At 43.1% G+C, this 17,088-nt stretch overlaps 1 protein-coding gene across 1 annotated transcript in view; it reads right to left on the bottom strand.

Moving 5' to 3' along the window:
- SLC49A3 (solute carrier family 49 member 3) overlaps positions 1-3,026 on the bottom strand; it is a 36,032-nt gene extending 33,006 nt beyond the window's left edge. Inside the window, exon 1 of the mRNA XM_072155383.1 lies at positions 2,641-3,026. Coding sequence (XP_072011484.1) covers positions 2,641-2,832 — 192 coding nt within the window. The 5' untranslated portion in view covers positions 2,833-3,026. The remainder of the gene's footprint in view (positions 1-2,640) is intronic.
- Between the last annotated feature and the right edge of the window lie 14,062 nt (positions 3,027-17,088).

Below are 17,088 nucleotides of genomic sequence, written 5' to 3'. Positions count from 1 at the left end.
CTCACTAATTAGCTGCATCAAGTATCAGAAACATAACTCCGAAAACTCCAAAATTCTGTAACTTATTTTTAAAGGGACTTTTCCGCGAACCAAGTTAGGCCCTTTCTGTGCATGACCGTTCTACTCCATACATCTAAATGGAGCTGACAGAAATTGCAGAGCACTTAACTTGGTTTGTGGGAAAACCCCTTTTACTGCTCTGTCCTGTCACAGCTTTCAATCGTATCATCATCTAGAGAACAACTACACATAGTAGGATAGAAGAAACTATACGTAGTATATTGTAGGAAAAAGGTGGGCAAATTCTGATTATCATTGTAGCTTCCACCCAGGTTCTCTTGAACAGGAAGAATCAGAAAGCCAGGAACAGGAGCCACAATGATAATCCAGCTCAGTCCTCACTTTTTTGCCCCTCCATTACTCCCAGGCAGTCAAGGATGTCCAGCTCTGTCCCCAGCTTCTCACTCCCCCGGTAGTCCCAGGAAGCCAAGGATGCTGGTAGATTCCTTGTTTGCTGAACTCTCTGCAGGGGTGATGGTCCTGGACCTGGGCTCTAAGTGCTGCCCCTGGCAAGCGTGCCATAGGTTGGCACAACTGTTTTAGGATTTATCAGGTTTATTTCCTTATCAGAATTTAGTAAAAAGACAGTGGGAAAGGCATTTATGTCCAAGTATGTGAAGTTCTTTCGCTTTTATTTACAGGGAAATGAAAGTAGTTAGATTTTTTTGCAGAAAAGTAGCACTAAAGTAGAAAATTGCATAGTCAGCAATAATTAAGCGGAAGTAGTAAAATTGACTAAATAACATGCAACCAAGACACTTATACGTACTCATAGTCCTAATTTCTATACGGCTGAAAGGTTGGCTTGTCACATCCAATGTAAAATAAAGACAACCCCATAACAGACTACATAATTTTTAATGAATGTTGAAAAACCTGTTTCCACGAATTATACAAAGTGTTTCCTCTTAAAACAACTAAATAAAAGCGATGTTTTAGTGCTATTCTGACCACTGGGTCTCAATGAGGTCTTTTAGACCTTTTTTGGTAAATAAAGGTTTGAGTATATGGACCCAGTCATTGTTTGTCCACAATCTTTGGGTGTCAACCATGACACTTAAGCCCCTTCTACACTGGCGTTTTTCACGCGCGAGTTCTGCGCGTGCATTTGACGCGCAGAACTTGCATTGCACTCTGTCCCATTGTATTCAATGGGTCTTTCTTCATTAGCGTTGTTTTGCACCCGCGTGCTTGCGTTCGTTTGCACGCGCGTCAAAATCGCAGCATGCTCTATTTTTGCGAGTCACGCGCGTTTTTCACGCCCCATTCAAGTCTATGGAGATGCATCAAGAACGCATTGCACTCGCAATCATTGCAAGTGCAATGCGAGTGCAATGCGTTTTAAACGTAAGGGTTGCTAGGTGACCAGAATAACAGTATTTCCCCTGCTCGCGAACGATCATTTAATTAAAAAAACACAGTGAAGAACAGTGAAGAATAGAATAAAACCAGTGAACACAGTGACCACAGGATCATTTAAGTGAAAAAGACAGTGAAGAACACAGTGAAGAATAGATTACAGATGTTCGCCACATCTGCTTACTTGTCGGAAGATACGCGCGGAACGGTGCGGCCAAAATAGCATGTGAAGAAATGTTTAAATACATCTGCAATGTGTTCTTCACACATATATATTGTTCTTCACATGCTATTTTGGCCGCACCGTTCCGCACGTATCTCCCGACAAGTAAGCAGATGTGCCGAACATCTGTAATCTATTCTGCACTGTGTTCTGCACTGTGTTTTTCTCTTAAATGATCCTGTGGTCACTGTGTTCACTGTGTTCACTGTTTTTATTCTATTCTTCACTGTTCTTCACATCTGCTAACTTGTCGGGAGATAATATACACGGGGAACAGTGAAGAATAGATCGCAGATGTTTGCAACTTGTCAGAAGACATTATTTTTCAATTAAATAACACATTTTAATCCCAAACCATGGTCCCTTTGAAAAATGCTCGATTCTCCCATTGACTCGCGCGTGAAAAATGCACCGAAAACGCAAAAAAAGGCTAACAACACGCGCGTGAAAAACGCAAAAACGCTAATTACTCCAAGGAAAAATGGAACAAAAACGCAGCCAAAAACGTCAGTTTTTCACGCATTGCACCCTGACGTGAAACGCAACGCTAGTGTGGAAGAGGCCTTATACTACACAAACATGAGAAATGAGATGTCTGTTTTCAGATATGATTTCCCTGCAGTAGGGAGGCAAAGCTTCAATTCTGAACGTTGAATCTGCAGCAATAACTAATGAGGTTTGTACTTCAGAAAGTGAATGGGGTTTGCATTAATCCATCCACCATGTCCCGACTCTGCTGCAGAAAACAGTAAGTACATGTAGTGATCCTGTGCCATAAAGCTTGAGGGGAAATGAATGTGCTTTTCAAAGTGTATACAGGCAATGGGCAAGTCCTTGTTTGCCACATTCAAAACTACAATGCTTTTTATATGTATGTACAAAAATACAAGCTGAATGACACATTTCTAGCAGGTACCCGTTCATCTACAGCTTGTTACACGTCTATGTACACATAGTCCAGCACTTATGTACAAGCAGTGTACATACATGGCACTTACCATAGCATTAGAGGAGTTGAGCAAACACACTACGATAAGGATGAACCACCTCTTCTTGTACAGCCTGATGTGGCTGAGCTTCCTCAGTGTCTGGCATCTGTCGGAGTTTGGGTGTTCCTCAGTGACTGGTAAGAGCAAGGCATCTTCTGGGGCACCGTGCTCCGGGTCCTGCACTATGTTAGGCTCAGCCATGTCTCTTAGGGTAAATACCTCATGTCGTATATATGAATTACCACAGAAGAGCAGACTCGGTGCTGCCCTGCCAGGACAATGTCCCCTCACAGTCACACACACAGGCTCAGCACTTGTGTCCCCGGACTGATCAAGCCCCGCCCACTGCACCCGGCACCGACAAGGAACAGGAAACTCCACACAAACTCTGAGAAAACACTGTACAATGCAGTCTCATGACACAGACAAGCCCGGCCCACAGGCAGCACAAGGAAACATACAGCGAGCTATGGTGTCTCACAGACACTGACCTGTACAATGCCTCTCCCATATAAAACACCTGATGGAAAGTGGGAGAATTGACTAACCTTCTCTTCACTAGCAGCACCCGACCCTCGCATATGAAATGTCCCAAAACTGAAGGAGCGGACCAGCACTACTCAATATTATGTAATGTAGTGACCATAGCATGCCAAAAATTACCATATAATAACATGCAACAAGGTCAGAAAAATACAAGAACCTTTATTAATCAATTTACACCACAAGTCAAAAAAAAATAAAAGCATTTAAAAATGTGAACACCAATGAATCAATCCCCAGGACGAAGCTCAACACATGATAATGCTGGCTGTCCTAGTACCCCTTCCTAAAATTCCAACACTTTTCTCCACCAAAGTGGAAATGAGAAAAGAAGAGTCACTTTTAGAGGCTGCAAGCAGGACTGTCACTTCAGGTGCCCCTATTTTCAGTCCTATTGAACAAAGAAACATTATGGTGTCATGTTAAAAATAAGAATCTCATCTTTAGGATCACAACAGACTTCTATTCTATGATTCTGGTAGCTTAAGACATTGGTGGAGATTTATCAATTCGGGGTTTTCATTTTATAGAAATGAAAACTTAGCTCTGATTGGTTGCCATGAGCAACTAGAAACGCTTTGATAAATCTCCCCCACAGTTCGTAATGTGAGCTGCATATAAAAATCCAATTCCTGTCCTTTCTTTTACTGCCTGTATCTCACAGGACCACAAACCTGATGGGATCTAAAAGATGAGATCTAATATCACACCAGGATCTAGTTTCTAGATTATATAGAAAGGTAGGGGCATCTGAAGTAACAGTTCTTCTGCAACCTCATTTTCACACTACTTTGAAGGAGTTTCTTAACTCCTTAATGACATGTGACATAATAGTACGTCGGCTGCCGCTGTATGGAAAAGTCTCACGGACTGAGCCCTCTCTGAACAAAAAATCCAATTGTCACAGAAACCAAACAAAAATTGGTTGGGGCTACAATTGTAAAATATACAAATTCAACTTAAGAACAAACCTACAGGACCTATCTTGTACGTAACCTGTAGTATGGCAGTGTATGGTAGCATCAATCAGACATCCTAGGGTTTAAGTACTCTAGGGTGTCCGAGAAAATAGTAAAAAATAAATGAATAAACAACTAAACATTTAAATCACCCTTCCCTAGACTTTATATAAATATAAATAAACAGTAAAAATCATAAACAAGTTAGGTATCGCCCCATCCCAAAATGTCTGATGTATCAAAATATAATAATGGTTATTCCAGGCGAACATACCACTTTTTTGCCATTTTGCTAAATATTAAAAAAAAACTTTTAAAATTACACCCACGCAGCTCTGTACACTGAAGTATGAAAAAATTATTAGCGGCAGAACATGGCAAAATGAAGAATTTTTTGTACAGGAGATTTTAATTTTGTCTGAAAAATCCTGTATAAATTTGGTACCCCAGTGATCACACCTACCTAAAGAATAAATTGGACATGTCATTTGGGGTGCACAGTAAAACCCAAGCCCACAAGAAAATAGAGCAAATGCATGTTTTTTTTACCAATTTCACTGCATTTGAATTTTTTTATTTTTTTCCTGCTTCCCAGTGTAGGGTATGGAATATTAAATACTGTCACTATGAAGTGCAATTTGTTACGCAGAAAACAAGCCCTCACACAGCTCTTTACATGGAAAAATATAAAATTGATAGATTTTTGAAGTTGGGGTGGGTTAAATTAAATCAACACACTAATATAAAGTAAAATGAAACTATACATACTCGACTATCGCCCTTAAACCTCGACACGCTGGGATCGCTGAAAAAAAAGAGTCATAATGGCGCTCCAGCTGTTATTATTTACACCTCCTGCGCAATAGATACCTACCTTTTTATGACTTTTTGTTCAGTGATCCCAGCATGTCAATCTTGAAGAAGACCAGCACGAGGTCGGTAAGAAGAGGCCGATATGTTGGTGAGTATGTTTAGTTTTATTTTACACTAGCTGTAAATCCTGGCTCTGCCCATGATAGGAAATAACTGCTCTTAGCTATATTAAAGTATTTTCTATGTATATACTGCTCTCTCTGATTGTCTCTCTCTCTCTGACTCTCTCTGCGTCACTCTGACTGTCACTGACCGTCTCTTTCTCTGACTGTCTGTCACAGTGACTGTCTGTGACCATCACTGACCATCTCTATGAATAACTGTCACTTACCATCTCTTTGAGTGATTGTCTCTGGACATCTGCAACACCCTTGCCGCTACAAGGCAGAGGGGTTGTTGCGAATATGTCCCAATAAGTAGCTTGCAACCTGTGTGGAGTCTGATCAACTCCACAGCAGGTCACTACACAACACGGGGAACACTGCAGTGGCAGATCCTGCCTGGTAAGGCAGGAGTTAATTGTTTAATGTGATGTCATTCCATCAGCCAATTACACCTGTTATCATATTGTATTGTAAGCTGGGATGCAATTGGAGGAGTAACCACCACCTGACCAGTGGGAGTAATAAAACCTCTGGTCAGGAAAGTTCTAGAGATCAGTCTCTGAGAGAAAGCAGAGAAGAAGACTGGAGTTAATCCAGTCAGGTTAGTCTGACAGGAGTCAATAAACACAGCATGTGTAGGGGACAAAAAATGGAGGGTTAAAGTGCTAAAATATAACTTTTATTAGGAAAAACCATAAAAAATCTAACACTCAAGTGTAAAAGTTGATGTATATGTACACACAGCAAGAACCAAAAGGTTCCCTTTTGGGAAAGCTTGAAACGCTTAATTTCCTCAATTTGTGGGAATTCTGTGACACTTGATCCTCCTCTCCTCATCCACCACCATTGCGACGTCCCCACGCAGACATACAAGAGATCTCTACTACGCTTTCTAATAATTGCGGCCCGGTCCTGCATCCCAGTGCTCTGGAAACAGACCTCTCCACCGACGGTCGTGATGTGGATTGCCAAGGTAAACGATATCATGCGCATGGAAGACCTTACTTCCTCTATACATGGCACATACGCTAAATTCAACAAAACCTGGCAGCCATGGATCCTCTTCCAACAATCTACTGAATAGAGACAATTTATCTGACATACATCCTATCGTGTTTGCTAGTTTGCCTCCTGACCTAGACGCTGCCCTGCATTCCCCGTCACCCATCATCCTTACTAGCCTCTTTTCTCCTCCCTCTGGTTGTAGTTATGTGTTATTTCTAGGAGATCTTCAGGGACCATCTCTGGAACCTGGAGACTCCACCGTAGTTTTCATTCTCAATCCACTAAATGGAACATGTGTTTGTAGAGACTTGTTTGAATTGTTATGTTACAATTATTAACTTATGTGACTCCCGATTGATGTATCATTGATTGATGTATCATAATGATAAGGACTATGTTCCTATTGTTTTTTCTGTGCTCCTGCTTTTAATAAACCAAATTTAAAAAAAAAAATGAACCAAAAGGTTAATGATTGGTTACTTAGCGGAAATGTATGTCAGTAATGACAAAAAGAGCATAGACGTCAATCAATGCAGAGTATAATATAAGACAGTCGTCTCCTACCATGACTCAGGCGTCTTCAGCTCGATAGGGTGGGTAGAAGGGGCACTAGGACTATTCTGTCCCTAAAAGACCCCTTTAACTCCAGCCCTCACAAGGGCAGTCCACATCTGTCCCTGTCACAAAAAAATGCTGCATGCCCCCTGTCATCGCCACCTTCCCTGACGCGTTTCGTCACTTGACTCCTCAGAGTCATATACACCTCTCGCTTTCAATCCCCTCCTTCTCAGTCAGATGTTGCACGTTAGCTGTTTCTTTGGACACGATAACGTAGCCTTATGTCTAACCTGATGCCCGCTGCTCAGACACCGCTATTTCACATAATGGTACATAGCGTCCACTAGGGACGGGACGCACCTTGTGTCTCCTTGGAGACGAGGTCATGTGATCATCCCCGCGGCATCCGCGCATGCGCTCCTCCGCTCAGGCCCGGGCCGACAGGTTTTCACTCAGGTCCACCCTAACAGGTGGTTACACAGCGGTCCGCCGTATTTCTGTGGCAATACCGCGGCATCCACCTATCGGAATGCTGAGCTGATGGAGGCGCGCCCAATCACATAACAACGTGGGCGGGGCTATTGATCTTTTAAGGCGGAAATGGCGCTAACACTTTGGCGCTAACACTTGCCAACCTGCACACTGAATCTCCGAGGCCACCACCAGGACAGGAGATGAGCAGCTACTTTAGAAGCATTGCACACAATATGCTTCACCATTACCGCATCCTACTTTATGCCCTATGAACGCCAATCCAGGTGAAAGGACGGCGATTCTCAGCATTTATTCCCTCTGAGGAGTCAAGTGACGAAAGGGAAGGTGGCGCTGACAGGAGGCATGCAACATTTTTTGTGACAGGGAGAGATGTGGACTGCCCTTGTGAGGGCTGGAGTTAAAGGGGTCTTTTAGGGACAGAATAGTCTTAGTGCCCCTTCTACCCACCCTATCGAGCTGAAGACGCCTGACTCATGGTAGGAGACGACTGTCTTATATTATACTCTGCATTGATTGACGTCTATGCTCTTTTTGTCATTACTGACATACATTTCCGCTAAGTAACCAATCATTAACCTTTTGGTTCTTGCTGTGTGTACATATACATCAACTTTTACACGTGAGTGTTAGATTTTTTATGGTTTTTCCCAATAAAAGTTATATATTAGCACTTTAACCCTCCATTTTTTGTCCCCTACACATGCTGTGTTTATTGATTATTGGAGGTATCTGTATCTGGGCCATACCTACTATTTTGCTGTGTCTGTGTCTGACAGGAGTCAGTCAGAGATCAGAAGACTGACAAGTGTCAGTCAGACAGTGAGTTCAGTCAGGGTAGTGAGGAGAGACAGAGAGCGCAGTCAGTCAGGAGTCCAGTCTGACAAGAGTCAGTCAGAAAGACTAGTCAGTCAGACCAAGCAGTGAGACAGTAGAGCTCTAAGGAGTTAGTGAGAGAAAAAGGGGATCATCCTACCTTCAAGGGTGATATCTGAAGTAACCTAGGACAAGCTGAAGCATCCTACTAGGACACGGCTATCTCCCAGCCTGCCCCTGCATCCAGGCTGGTGATCAATCCCTGTGGTTCTCTCTCTCCAAGTGCATCCCCAGCCTTTTACCATTGTTAGGATTATCACACTTTATCCACTGTTCCTGTTGGTTCCAATAAAGAACTGTAAGTTATTTTTAGACAACGTCTGCCTCCGTCTGATCCCTGCTACTACGGCTGTCACCATCACGGGCACCCTATCCACTACACAGGGACTCATACTCCATACCCCAAAGGGTTGCCCCAGGGAGAACCACTATAACAGCCTCTCCCTCATCATTTCTTGCCAACACTACCTGCTGGAGACCTGGCAGGCTGTAGGACAGCCCTCCGGTCCCCATACCAAGCACCGTGACACTAGCGTGCCTAGGCCGCAACCGCCAGCCACTCCGGTATTCCGGGCCCCAGCTGTCTCCAGGTCCCAAGAGAAAAAGGCTAGGCCCCGGTGGGGGATGTTGCACATCTCTTTGCGTAACTGTCACTGACTGTCTCTTTAAATAACTGTCTCTAACCGTGTATTTCAGTGACTGTCTCTGACAGTCACTTTGAGTAACTGTCAGTGACCATCTCTTTGAGTGACCATCACTGACCATCTCTTTCAGCGACTGTCTCTGACTGTCTCAGTGAGTAACTGTCACTGACCGTCTCTTTAAGTGACAGTCTGACCGTCTCTTTCAGTGACTGTCTTTGTCTCTGACTGTCTCTTTCGGTGATTGTCTCTGACCGTCTTTCACTGACTGTCTCTGTCCTTCTCTTTCAGTCACTGTCTCTGTCTTTCTCTTTCAGTCACTGTCTCTGACCCTCTCTTTCAGTGACTGTCTCTGAATCAAAGCTCAGAACTCATATTAATGACCTGTGGCAGAATAGCAACCAATCACGGCTCAGCTAATAAGATTAATAAGTGTAATGAGTGTATTTTGGAAAGCGTGGAGTGTAAATTTAGGCTCAAAACCTAGTCTATGAACCTCCATGAGTCACAAAGAGCAACTACGCAAAATTTGGTGATTGTAAATGCGACAGTGCAGAATCCTTTATGGACATACAGACACACACACACACACTCAGCTTTATATATTAGATTATATTAGTGGTAGATTTCCTTTAATAGGTAAACAATCAAGATATCACAGTTGAAATTCTATAAGGGATATTACATACCCTACCTGAGTGGGCTGGTAGTTTAATGGAGTAAAATATGATGACAGGTTCCCTTTAACCCCTTAACAAATCATGACATACTGTAACGCCATGGAGCCGGGCTCACAGAGTCCACTCCATACGGCCCTGGTGTTTTCCAAATAATGTTTACCCACAGAAACTGCTGGTAATGTCAACCCTTTAATTGCCCCATGAAAAACCATCTTGTCTGAGATCATTGCCTACAAGATTCCAGGGTCTGTTATCTAGACAGATGAATGCAGATCATGTTTAGAACTGCCATACACTGCAATATTACTGTATTGGAGTCAGGGGCGGACTGGCCATAAGACTGGCCATAAGATTGGTTTAGGGCCGGTCCGGGGCCAGTCCTGTACTGGTGGGGCCGGTGTAAAAATAAAAACACATAAAACTCACCTCTCCGACGCCCTGACGCTGCTCCCCTGCTTGATCCCAGTCCGGTCGTGTTGACAACAACGTATGCGCCGGCGTCGCACAGACCATGACGTCGGCAAGTGGCTGACGTCATGGTCTGTGTGACGCTGGCCCGTACGGAGCTGTCACCGCGTCTGGACTGGGATCAAGCAGGGGAGCAGCGTCGGGGCGTCGGAGAGGTGAGATTTATGTGTTTTTATTTTTATGTACTGGCGTGGGGGTGGCTGTATACCAGGGGCAGGCTGTATAACAGGGGCTATAGGCTGTATACCAGGGGCTGGTGCTGTACAGCGGGGGCAGGCTGTATACCAGGGGCTATAGGCTGTATACCAGGGGCTATGGGCTGTATACCAGAAGCTATGGGCTGTATACCAGGGGCTATGGGCTGTATACCAGGGACTATGGGCTGTATACCAGGGGCTATGGGCTGTATACCAGGGGCTATGGGCTGTATACCCTGTAATACCGGGGCAGTCTGGCCTGTAATACCGGGGCACGGGCAGTCTGGCCTGTAATACTGGGGCACGGGCAGTCTGGCCTGTAATACCGGGGCACGGGCAGTCTGGCCTGTAATACCGGGGCACGGGCAGTCGGGCCTGTAATACCGGGGCACGGGCAGTCGAGTCTGTAATAACGGGGCACGGGCAGTCTGGCCATATACTGGGCAGACTGAATATACTAGGAGGGCTGGCTGGCTGTATACTGTATACTACAGTGGGCTGGCTGTATACTTGGAGGGGGGTGGCTGGCTATATACTGGGGGGGGGGGTAATGGCTACTAGTAATAGTAGCTATATTCTTGTACATAGGGGGCAGTATTATAGTAGTTATATTTTTGTACATAGGGGCAGTATTACAATATATTTTACTTAGGGGCAGTAGTATTATACTAGTTACATTCTTGTTTATTGGAGAAGGTATTGTAGTATGTTTTTTGTGTACATATATGGCAGTATTAAGCTGTGTGCTCTTAAAATAGAAGTGTTATTCCTTTACATGGAGGCAGTATGAGTGTCTTTCTCTGCGGTGTACATGTTGATTTAGACCATCTATTAACAGTTTGCATGAAGTTTAGTAACTCCACCCATATAACAAGGCCACGCCTACTTGTTTTGACTCACAGAATGGGGCCACTTTTACAGTTTTTTCCAGGGCCACTTTAAATTCCCAGTCCGCCCCTGATTGCAGTATATGGTAAGAGCGATCAAACCCCTTAGGTTTCAAGTACCCCCGAGGGTCTAAAAAACTGTAAAAAAGAACATTTAAAAATTAAAACAATTTTAATAAAAAAATTGTAATCACTCCCTTTCCATAGAAATGACATAAAAAATAACCATATAAAATCATAAACAAAAGACCCGCTCCATCAAAATGTATAGACGATTATTCCCAAAATGGTAGCAATAAAAACATAAGGTCATCTTGTAAAAGAATGACCTATTACACAGCTCTTTATACCATATGGTAAAGGTACTGGTATCAGAATATGCCAAAATGAACAAATTTTTTTCCTTGTACAGAAGGTTGAAGGTTAAAATCTACCATATATAGTCAAGTATAAGCTGAGTTTTTAAGCACAAAGAATGTGCTGAAAAACCCTAACTCGGCTTATACTAGAGTCTATGAGAAAAGCAAACTCTGTACGCCCCCCGCAGGTCCTCTTCTTTCTTCTGATGTTCCGGCTCATTGGATTGGTATTGGGAAATGGGATCATCTTGATCAATCTTGATCATCCAACATTGTCAGGGGAAGCTATTGCCAGCGGGTTAGTTCAGTGAGAATCTTATTTACAAGGGGGGGGGGGTATGTAAGTGTGTATCATGAGTTTGGTGTTTGGCTAGTGTGGATGCCTAAATATGTCAGATGGGAGCTTACTAGTTTGAGGTGGGGGGGGGGCAGCTAGGCAGCTCAGTGAACAGATCTAACACTTCGCTATGAAACATTGAAATGGAAGCCTGCAACGTTTCCAAAATCTCCTATATGGTTGAGCACTGTCTGAAGTTGGCGCTTAGGATTGAAGATGAAGAGAATGACATCATCTGCAAACATCGCCAATTTCACCTCTTGTTCTCCAACAGTAATACCATTAAAGAGCTCAAAAGCCTCCAGGGCCAGATGAAAGAGTAGCAGGGACAGCCTTGGTGTGTGCTTTTTTAAAGTTCAAAGGGGTCAGAGAAGAAGCCAGTGGTATGTATGCACGCTTGTGGCTTGTCAAATAGGCCTCTTGGAAGTGTGCAAAATGTCCCTGAGATGCCAAACTTCTCTTGGACCACCCACAGCCAGGGCTATCTGATGTTGTCAAAAGCTTTTTCAGCATCTAATGTGGGTTTTCCTCCGGGTCCTCCCACAATCCAATTGGGGACAGGGCCTGATTTGGCAAACTCTATGCAGCGTTGCGAATTCTGTGCGCTATATAAATAAAGGAATTATTATTATTATTAATTCCACCAGAACTGGAAGTTTTCCTGGCTTTGCACTCTCTCTAGAACAGTCAGGACCTTCCTGATATTTGTCATTGCTGTTCTCCTTTTAATAAAGCCCACTTATTCTATTTCTTACCTATATCCTAGAACAGCGATGGCGAACCTTTTAGAGACTGAGTGCCCAAACTACAACAAAGACTCACTTATTTATCGCAAAGTGCCAACACAGAAATTTAATTTGTGGTTTATACTCCCTTCTCTGTCACAGTTTTCATTGATACCAGCACCCTGAGGACACCAATAAAGCAGAAAATAGTCCCAGTTCCAGCTATCACTTTAAAATACCTCTGTGCACAGCAAGTCCTGGGCTGTCTGTGACTGCAGGAAGATACCTGGAGTCATCTCTGGTGATGGCCTGAGTGCCCACAGAAAGGGCTCTGAGTGCCACCTCTGGCACCAGTGCCATAGGTTAGCCATCACTGTCCTAGAATATGAGAAGGTCCACTGGGTCAATCTAATAAACCAATATTCCAAAAGTGCGAACAGGTGTTAGATCTACCAGATCTTTCCTCCCAGATACATGATAGAAGGGCACAGGTTAGGTATTCAGTGATTTGTGACAGGTGGAGGGACAGCCACTTTATACATAAACTCCTCACCTAGCCTCACCTCACCAACCAATTGCATACCCTTAAAGGGGTTATCCGGGTTTTAATAATTACTGAGGGCAGGGCTTGGGAGGGATATTTAAAAATAATAAACATGTACTTACCTCATCCGGGGGCGCTGATGTCCCGCGCTGCGGCCGGTCCTCTCTGTGCGCCGGTTTCATTACAAGGGTGCACAGGGAGCTTCCGGCCAGCTGGAAGCTCCAATCTGACACCATCTCTCACCGCTTTCAACACTGAGAGATAGGGACGGATGGGAGGAGCCGGCCACATCGCGGACTGGAAGTTCCCTGTGCACGGCTTCTGTGCCCCTGTAAACAAACAGGGGCACGGATCGAAGGGACCGCGGCGCAGGACATCGGCGGCACCGGAGGAGGTAAGTACAAGTTTATTATGTTTAACTAGCCCACCCCAGCCCAGCCCTCAGTAATTTTTAAAACCCGGATAACCCCTTTAATGCAAAACACTTAAAACTGACCTGTACCATAGCATATGGTCTTGTCCCTAGTAACAAACTCTGTGGGCCCAAGTGATTGCCCAGCTGGTTTTCTGTCTGACTTCACGTTCTTTTCAGTGCAAACTGCTTGGATGTGTATTTAAGAAGTGTCCCACACCATATATATGCGTCGTATGCAACCCTTTTGGTGCATTCTGTCTGTAAATGTGCCCCTATGTGTGATGGTCATCTCTGTTCTTTAGTATTTTTCTCCACTGTATGTAGAAGAGTGTTTTTACCTGTGTTTTTGTTGCTTGTGTTTTTGCATTACCTACTGGTGTTTTTAAGTCTCAGCTGTATTAATGTATTATCCTATTAGGAGTAGTCTGGGTCCATTTAACCGGTTCACGATCAGTGTCCGATATATATCGGACGCCAAGCTGATGCTGGCCCAGCTCGAGAACGGAGCCGAGCCTGCATTGGGATAAACAGGGAGTGGGCTACGATCGCAGGTGTTTAACCCGGTAAATGCTGTGGTCAGTGCGACCGCAGCATTTAATCTGCCTATGAGGGCTCTTTCCTCCATGATCCCCCCGCACCATCTTTGGGGGGCACCGATCGTACTCATGGCAGCCCTGAGGTCTGATCAGGACCCCAGGGCTGTCTGCAGGCAGTGCCTGTAAGATGGCGTCTATGAAGCTATGCTTGTGCATAGATGATTGCTTGTTCAAGTCCCAAGGTAGAAGAAATAAAAAAGTTCAAAAAATGTTATTGATTAAAAAATACATTAATAGATGAATAAAAATGCCCATAAGCCCCATGACATATGAAGAGACATATAATGCACAAAAAATTCTAAATCATAACACAAACCCCAAATATATAGTAGCACCGTGTCCGTAACAACCCGTAGAATAAAAGTAAATAATTATTGAACCCCCACAATAAACGCCGTAAAAAGGACTGTTAAAAACCTGCCAAAAATTATGATTTTTACCTATTTAATCCCACAAAAAATGCAATAAAAAGTGATAAAAAACATATGTACTCCATGATACTGTTGCAAAGTAAAACATGTCCAGCAAAAACCAAGCCATCAACCAGCTCTGTAGCCAAAAAATTAAAAACGTTATGCCACACGGCAGACGTTAGACTATACAGTGAACACCAAAAAGAAAAAATTCCAGTACATAATTGATGCTTTCCTACTCCTGCCCTCAAAATAAAAGTTCATAAATTTTCAATCCCAAAATGGTAACACTGAAAAAAACATCTCATCCCACAAAAAATTGGTATCACATGGCCCCAATAACAAAAAAGCTAAAATTTTATAGCCTACAAAAGGAGCCAATAAGAAAACAAAATCCTGGCTGCTGCAGGGCACTCCTTCCCTTCTGTGCCTCACTGTACGTCCATAAAACAAGTAATGGCCACATGTCGGGGGTCTCTGTACTCAGGAGAAATTGCATAACAAAATGTAAGATGGGATTTCTCTTTTTATTTTTTGGAAATGTTTAAATTTTAGGGCTAAATTAACATATAACCAACAAAATTTGACCATTCTAAAATTCGCTTCCATTTTGATTCAATTACAATGAAGATCTGAAGGGGTTAACAAACTTCCTAAAGGTGTTTCTGATAGTTTGAGGGGTGCAGATTTGAAAATGGGTTGATTATGCAGGGTTAATTCTGAAAATACGGAAAATCAATAGCCGTGTGACATTAATACGAACCACGGATTAATACTGCCATGGATACGAACTTTGTTGGTGTGCATCAAATAGGAACCTTTTGGATTTCCAATGTTCCTTGTTAGCAGTAAGAACCAGCCTGTGGCACCAGATTAGTGTAATGGGTGTGTGGGGGGGGGGGTTACAGTACCACAGTATAAGGGCTGGGCTCGGGGGCAGACGGCTACATCTTTTGGCATGATGCTTGGGAAGATAAAAGGGAAGCAGAATAGTGGGCTTGGTTGGTGTTCCAGGCCTCCCCCGGAAAGGTCCCATGATCCTTGCGAAACCTGGCTGTATATGGCTAACTGGTTGGTTGATGGCAGGTATCAGTAGGCAGGGAGACAAGGTGCTGCCCCTGGACCAGTGAGGCCAATGACCATTGGGTGCACTCACATCTAAGCTGCACTCCCCTTAGACTTTAGTGGCAAACTGAAGTAGTGGGTGTCCTACTGAGCTGATGCATGGGTGGTTGGATGTCCCACCATAATGTTGGTGCTGTCAAATCGATTACATCCTCATGCCATCTACCTTTGGGGCCCCAACAGGCATTGTTGTGTTTATGGCTATTGGGACTTTATTACAATCTTGCACAGCATTGCTTCATTGACAATTCATTTATTTCTTCAGAAATTGTTTTGGAACATTATCTCAGGACTTGCAATATAATGGGCCTATTTGGCCTGTAAATCATGAGCAATCTAGTGTAAACAATCCTGAACAACTGCACATATAGAGGAGATTTAACATAAGTCTCTTAAAGTAGAACTGTTCTAGTTGCCCATGGCAACCAACCAGAGCTCAGCTTTATATCAATGAAGGATGATGCACTACAATAAAGAAAACCCGATGCTATGATTATAATCACAGGTGATTTCAATCATGCACGTCAGAGCTTAACCCCTTAAGGACGCAGCCATTTTACAGCTTAAGGCTCAGCCCGATTTTTTGGATTCTGACTTGCTTCGCTTTATATGGTTATAACTTTTGAACACTGTTACTTATCAAAACGATTCTGAGATTGTTTTTTCCCCACATGTTGTACTTCATTTTAGTGGTAAATTTTGGCAGATAAGTTTTGCGTTTATTTACAAAAAAAAGAAAATGTGATGAATTTTTTGAAAAATTTGCCATTTTCGAAATTCTAAATCATCACGTTTTCAGGCAGATCGATTTACCAGCTAAATAAGTTGCTGAATAACATTTCCCATTTGTCTACTTTACATTTTCATAATTTCTGAAATGTCTGGATAATTTATTTTGACGTCACGCGGCTTGCAAATAGAATATCGCTTTTCCGGATTTTCAGAATTGACTATTTTGGGGATAAATACAGTTTTGAATGAAATTTTACATATTTAGCATCAAAACCCCCTATATAACCAACCCATTTTCAAATCTGCACCCCTCAAGCTATCAGAAACAGCTTTTACGAAGATTGTTAACCCCTTGAGATCTTCATAGTAATTGAATCAAAATGGAGGTGAAATTTAGAATGGTCATATTGTTCCCTTATACGTTCATTTAGCACCAAAATTTACACATTTCCAAAATATAAAAAGAGAAAACCCACCATACAATTTGTTCTGCAATTTCTCCTGAGTACAAAGACCCCCCACATGTGGCCGTTACTTGTTTTATGGGGGCACAGCGAGGCGCAGAAGGGAAGGAGCGCCCTGCAGCTGCCAGGAATTTAGTTTCCTCATTGGCCCCTTTTGAAGGCTATAAAATTTTCGCTTTTTCGTTATTGGGGCCATGTGACGGCATTTTTTTTGCGGGATGAGATGCTTTTTCCATTGTTACCATTTTGGGGTTGGTATCACCTATTGTTGAAAATTTAGGAACTTTTTTTGAGGGCAGGAGTAGAAAAGCATCAATTCTGTACTGGATTTTTGACTTTTTTTTTTTTGGTGTTCACTGTATAGACTAATAGTCATGTTATCTTTATTCTATGGGTTGATACGATTACGGGGATACCAGACATGAATATATTTTCTTACGTTTTACTAAATTTGTCAAACAAAA

This window comes from Engystomops pustulosus, chromosome 1 (genome assembly GCF_040894005.1).
Source record: "Engystomops pustulosus chromosome 1, aEngPut4.maternal, whole genome shotgun sequence".
Classification (NCBI taxonomy): Eukaryota; Metazoa; Chordata; class Amphibia; order Anura; family Leptodactylidae; genus Engystomops; species Engystomops pustulosus.
Note: the sequence above shows the minus strand (reverse complement) of the source record. Positions and strands in the feature narration are given on the sequence as shown.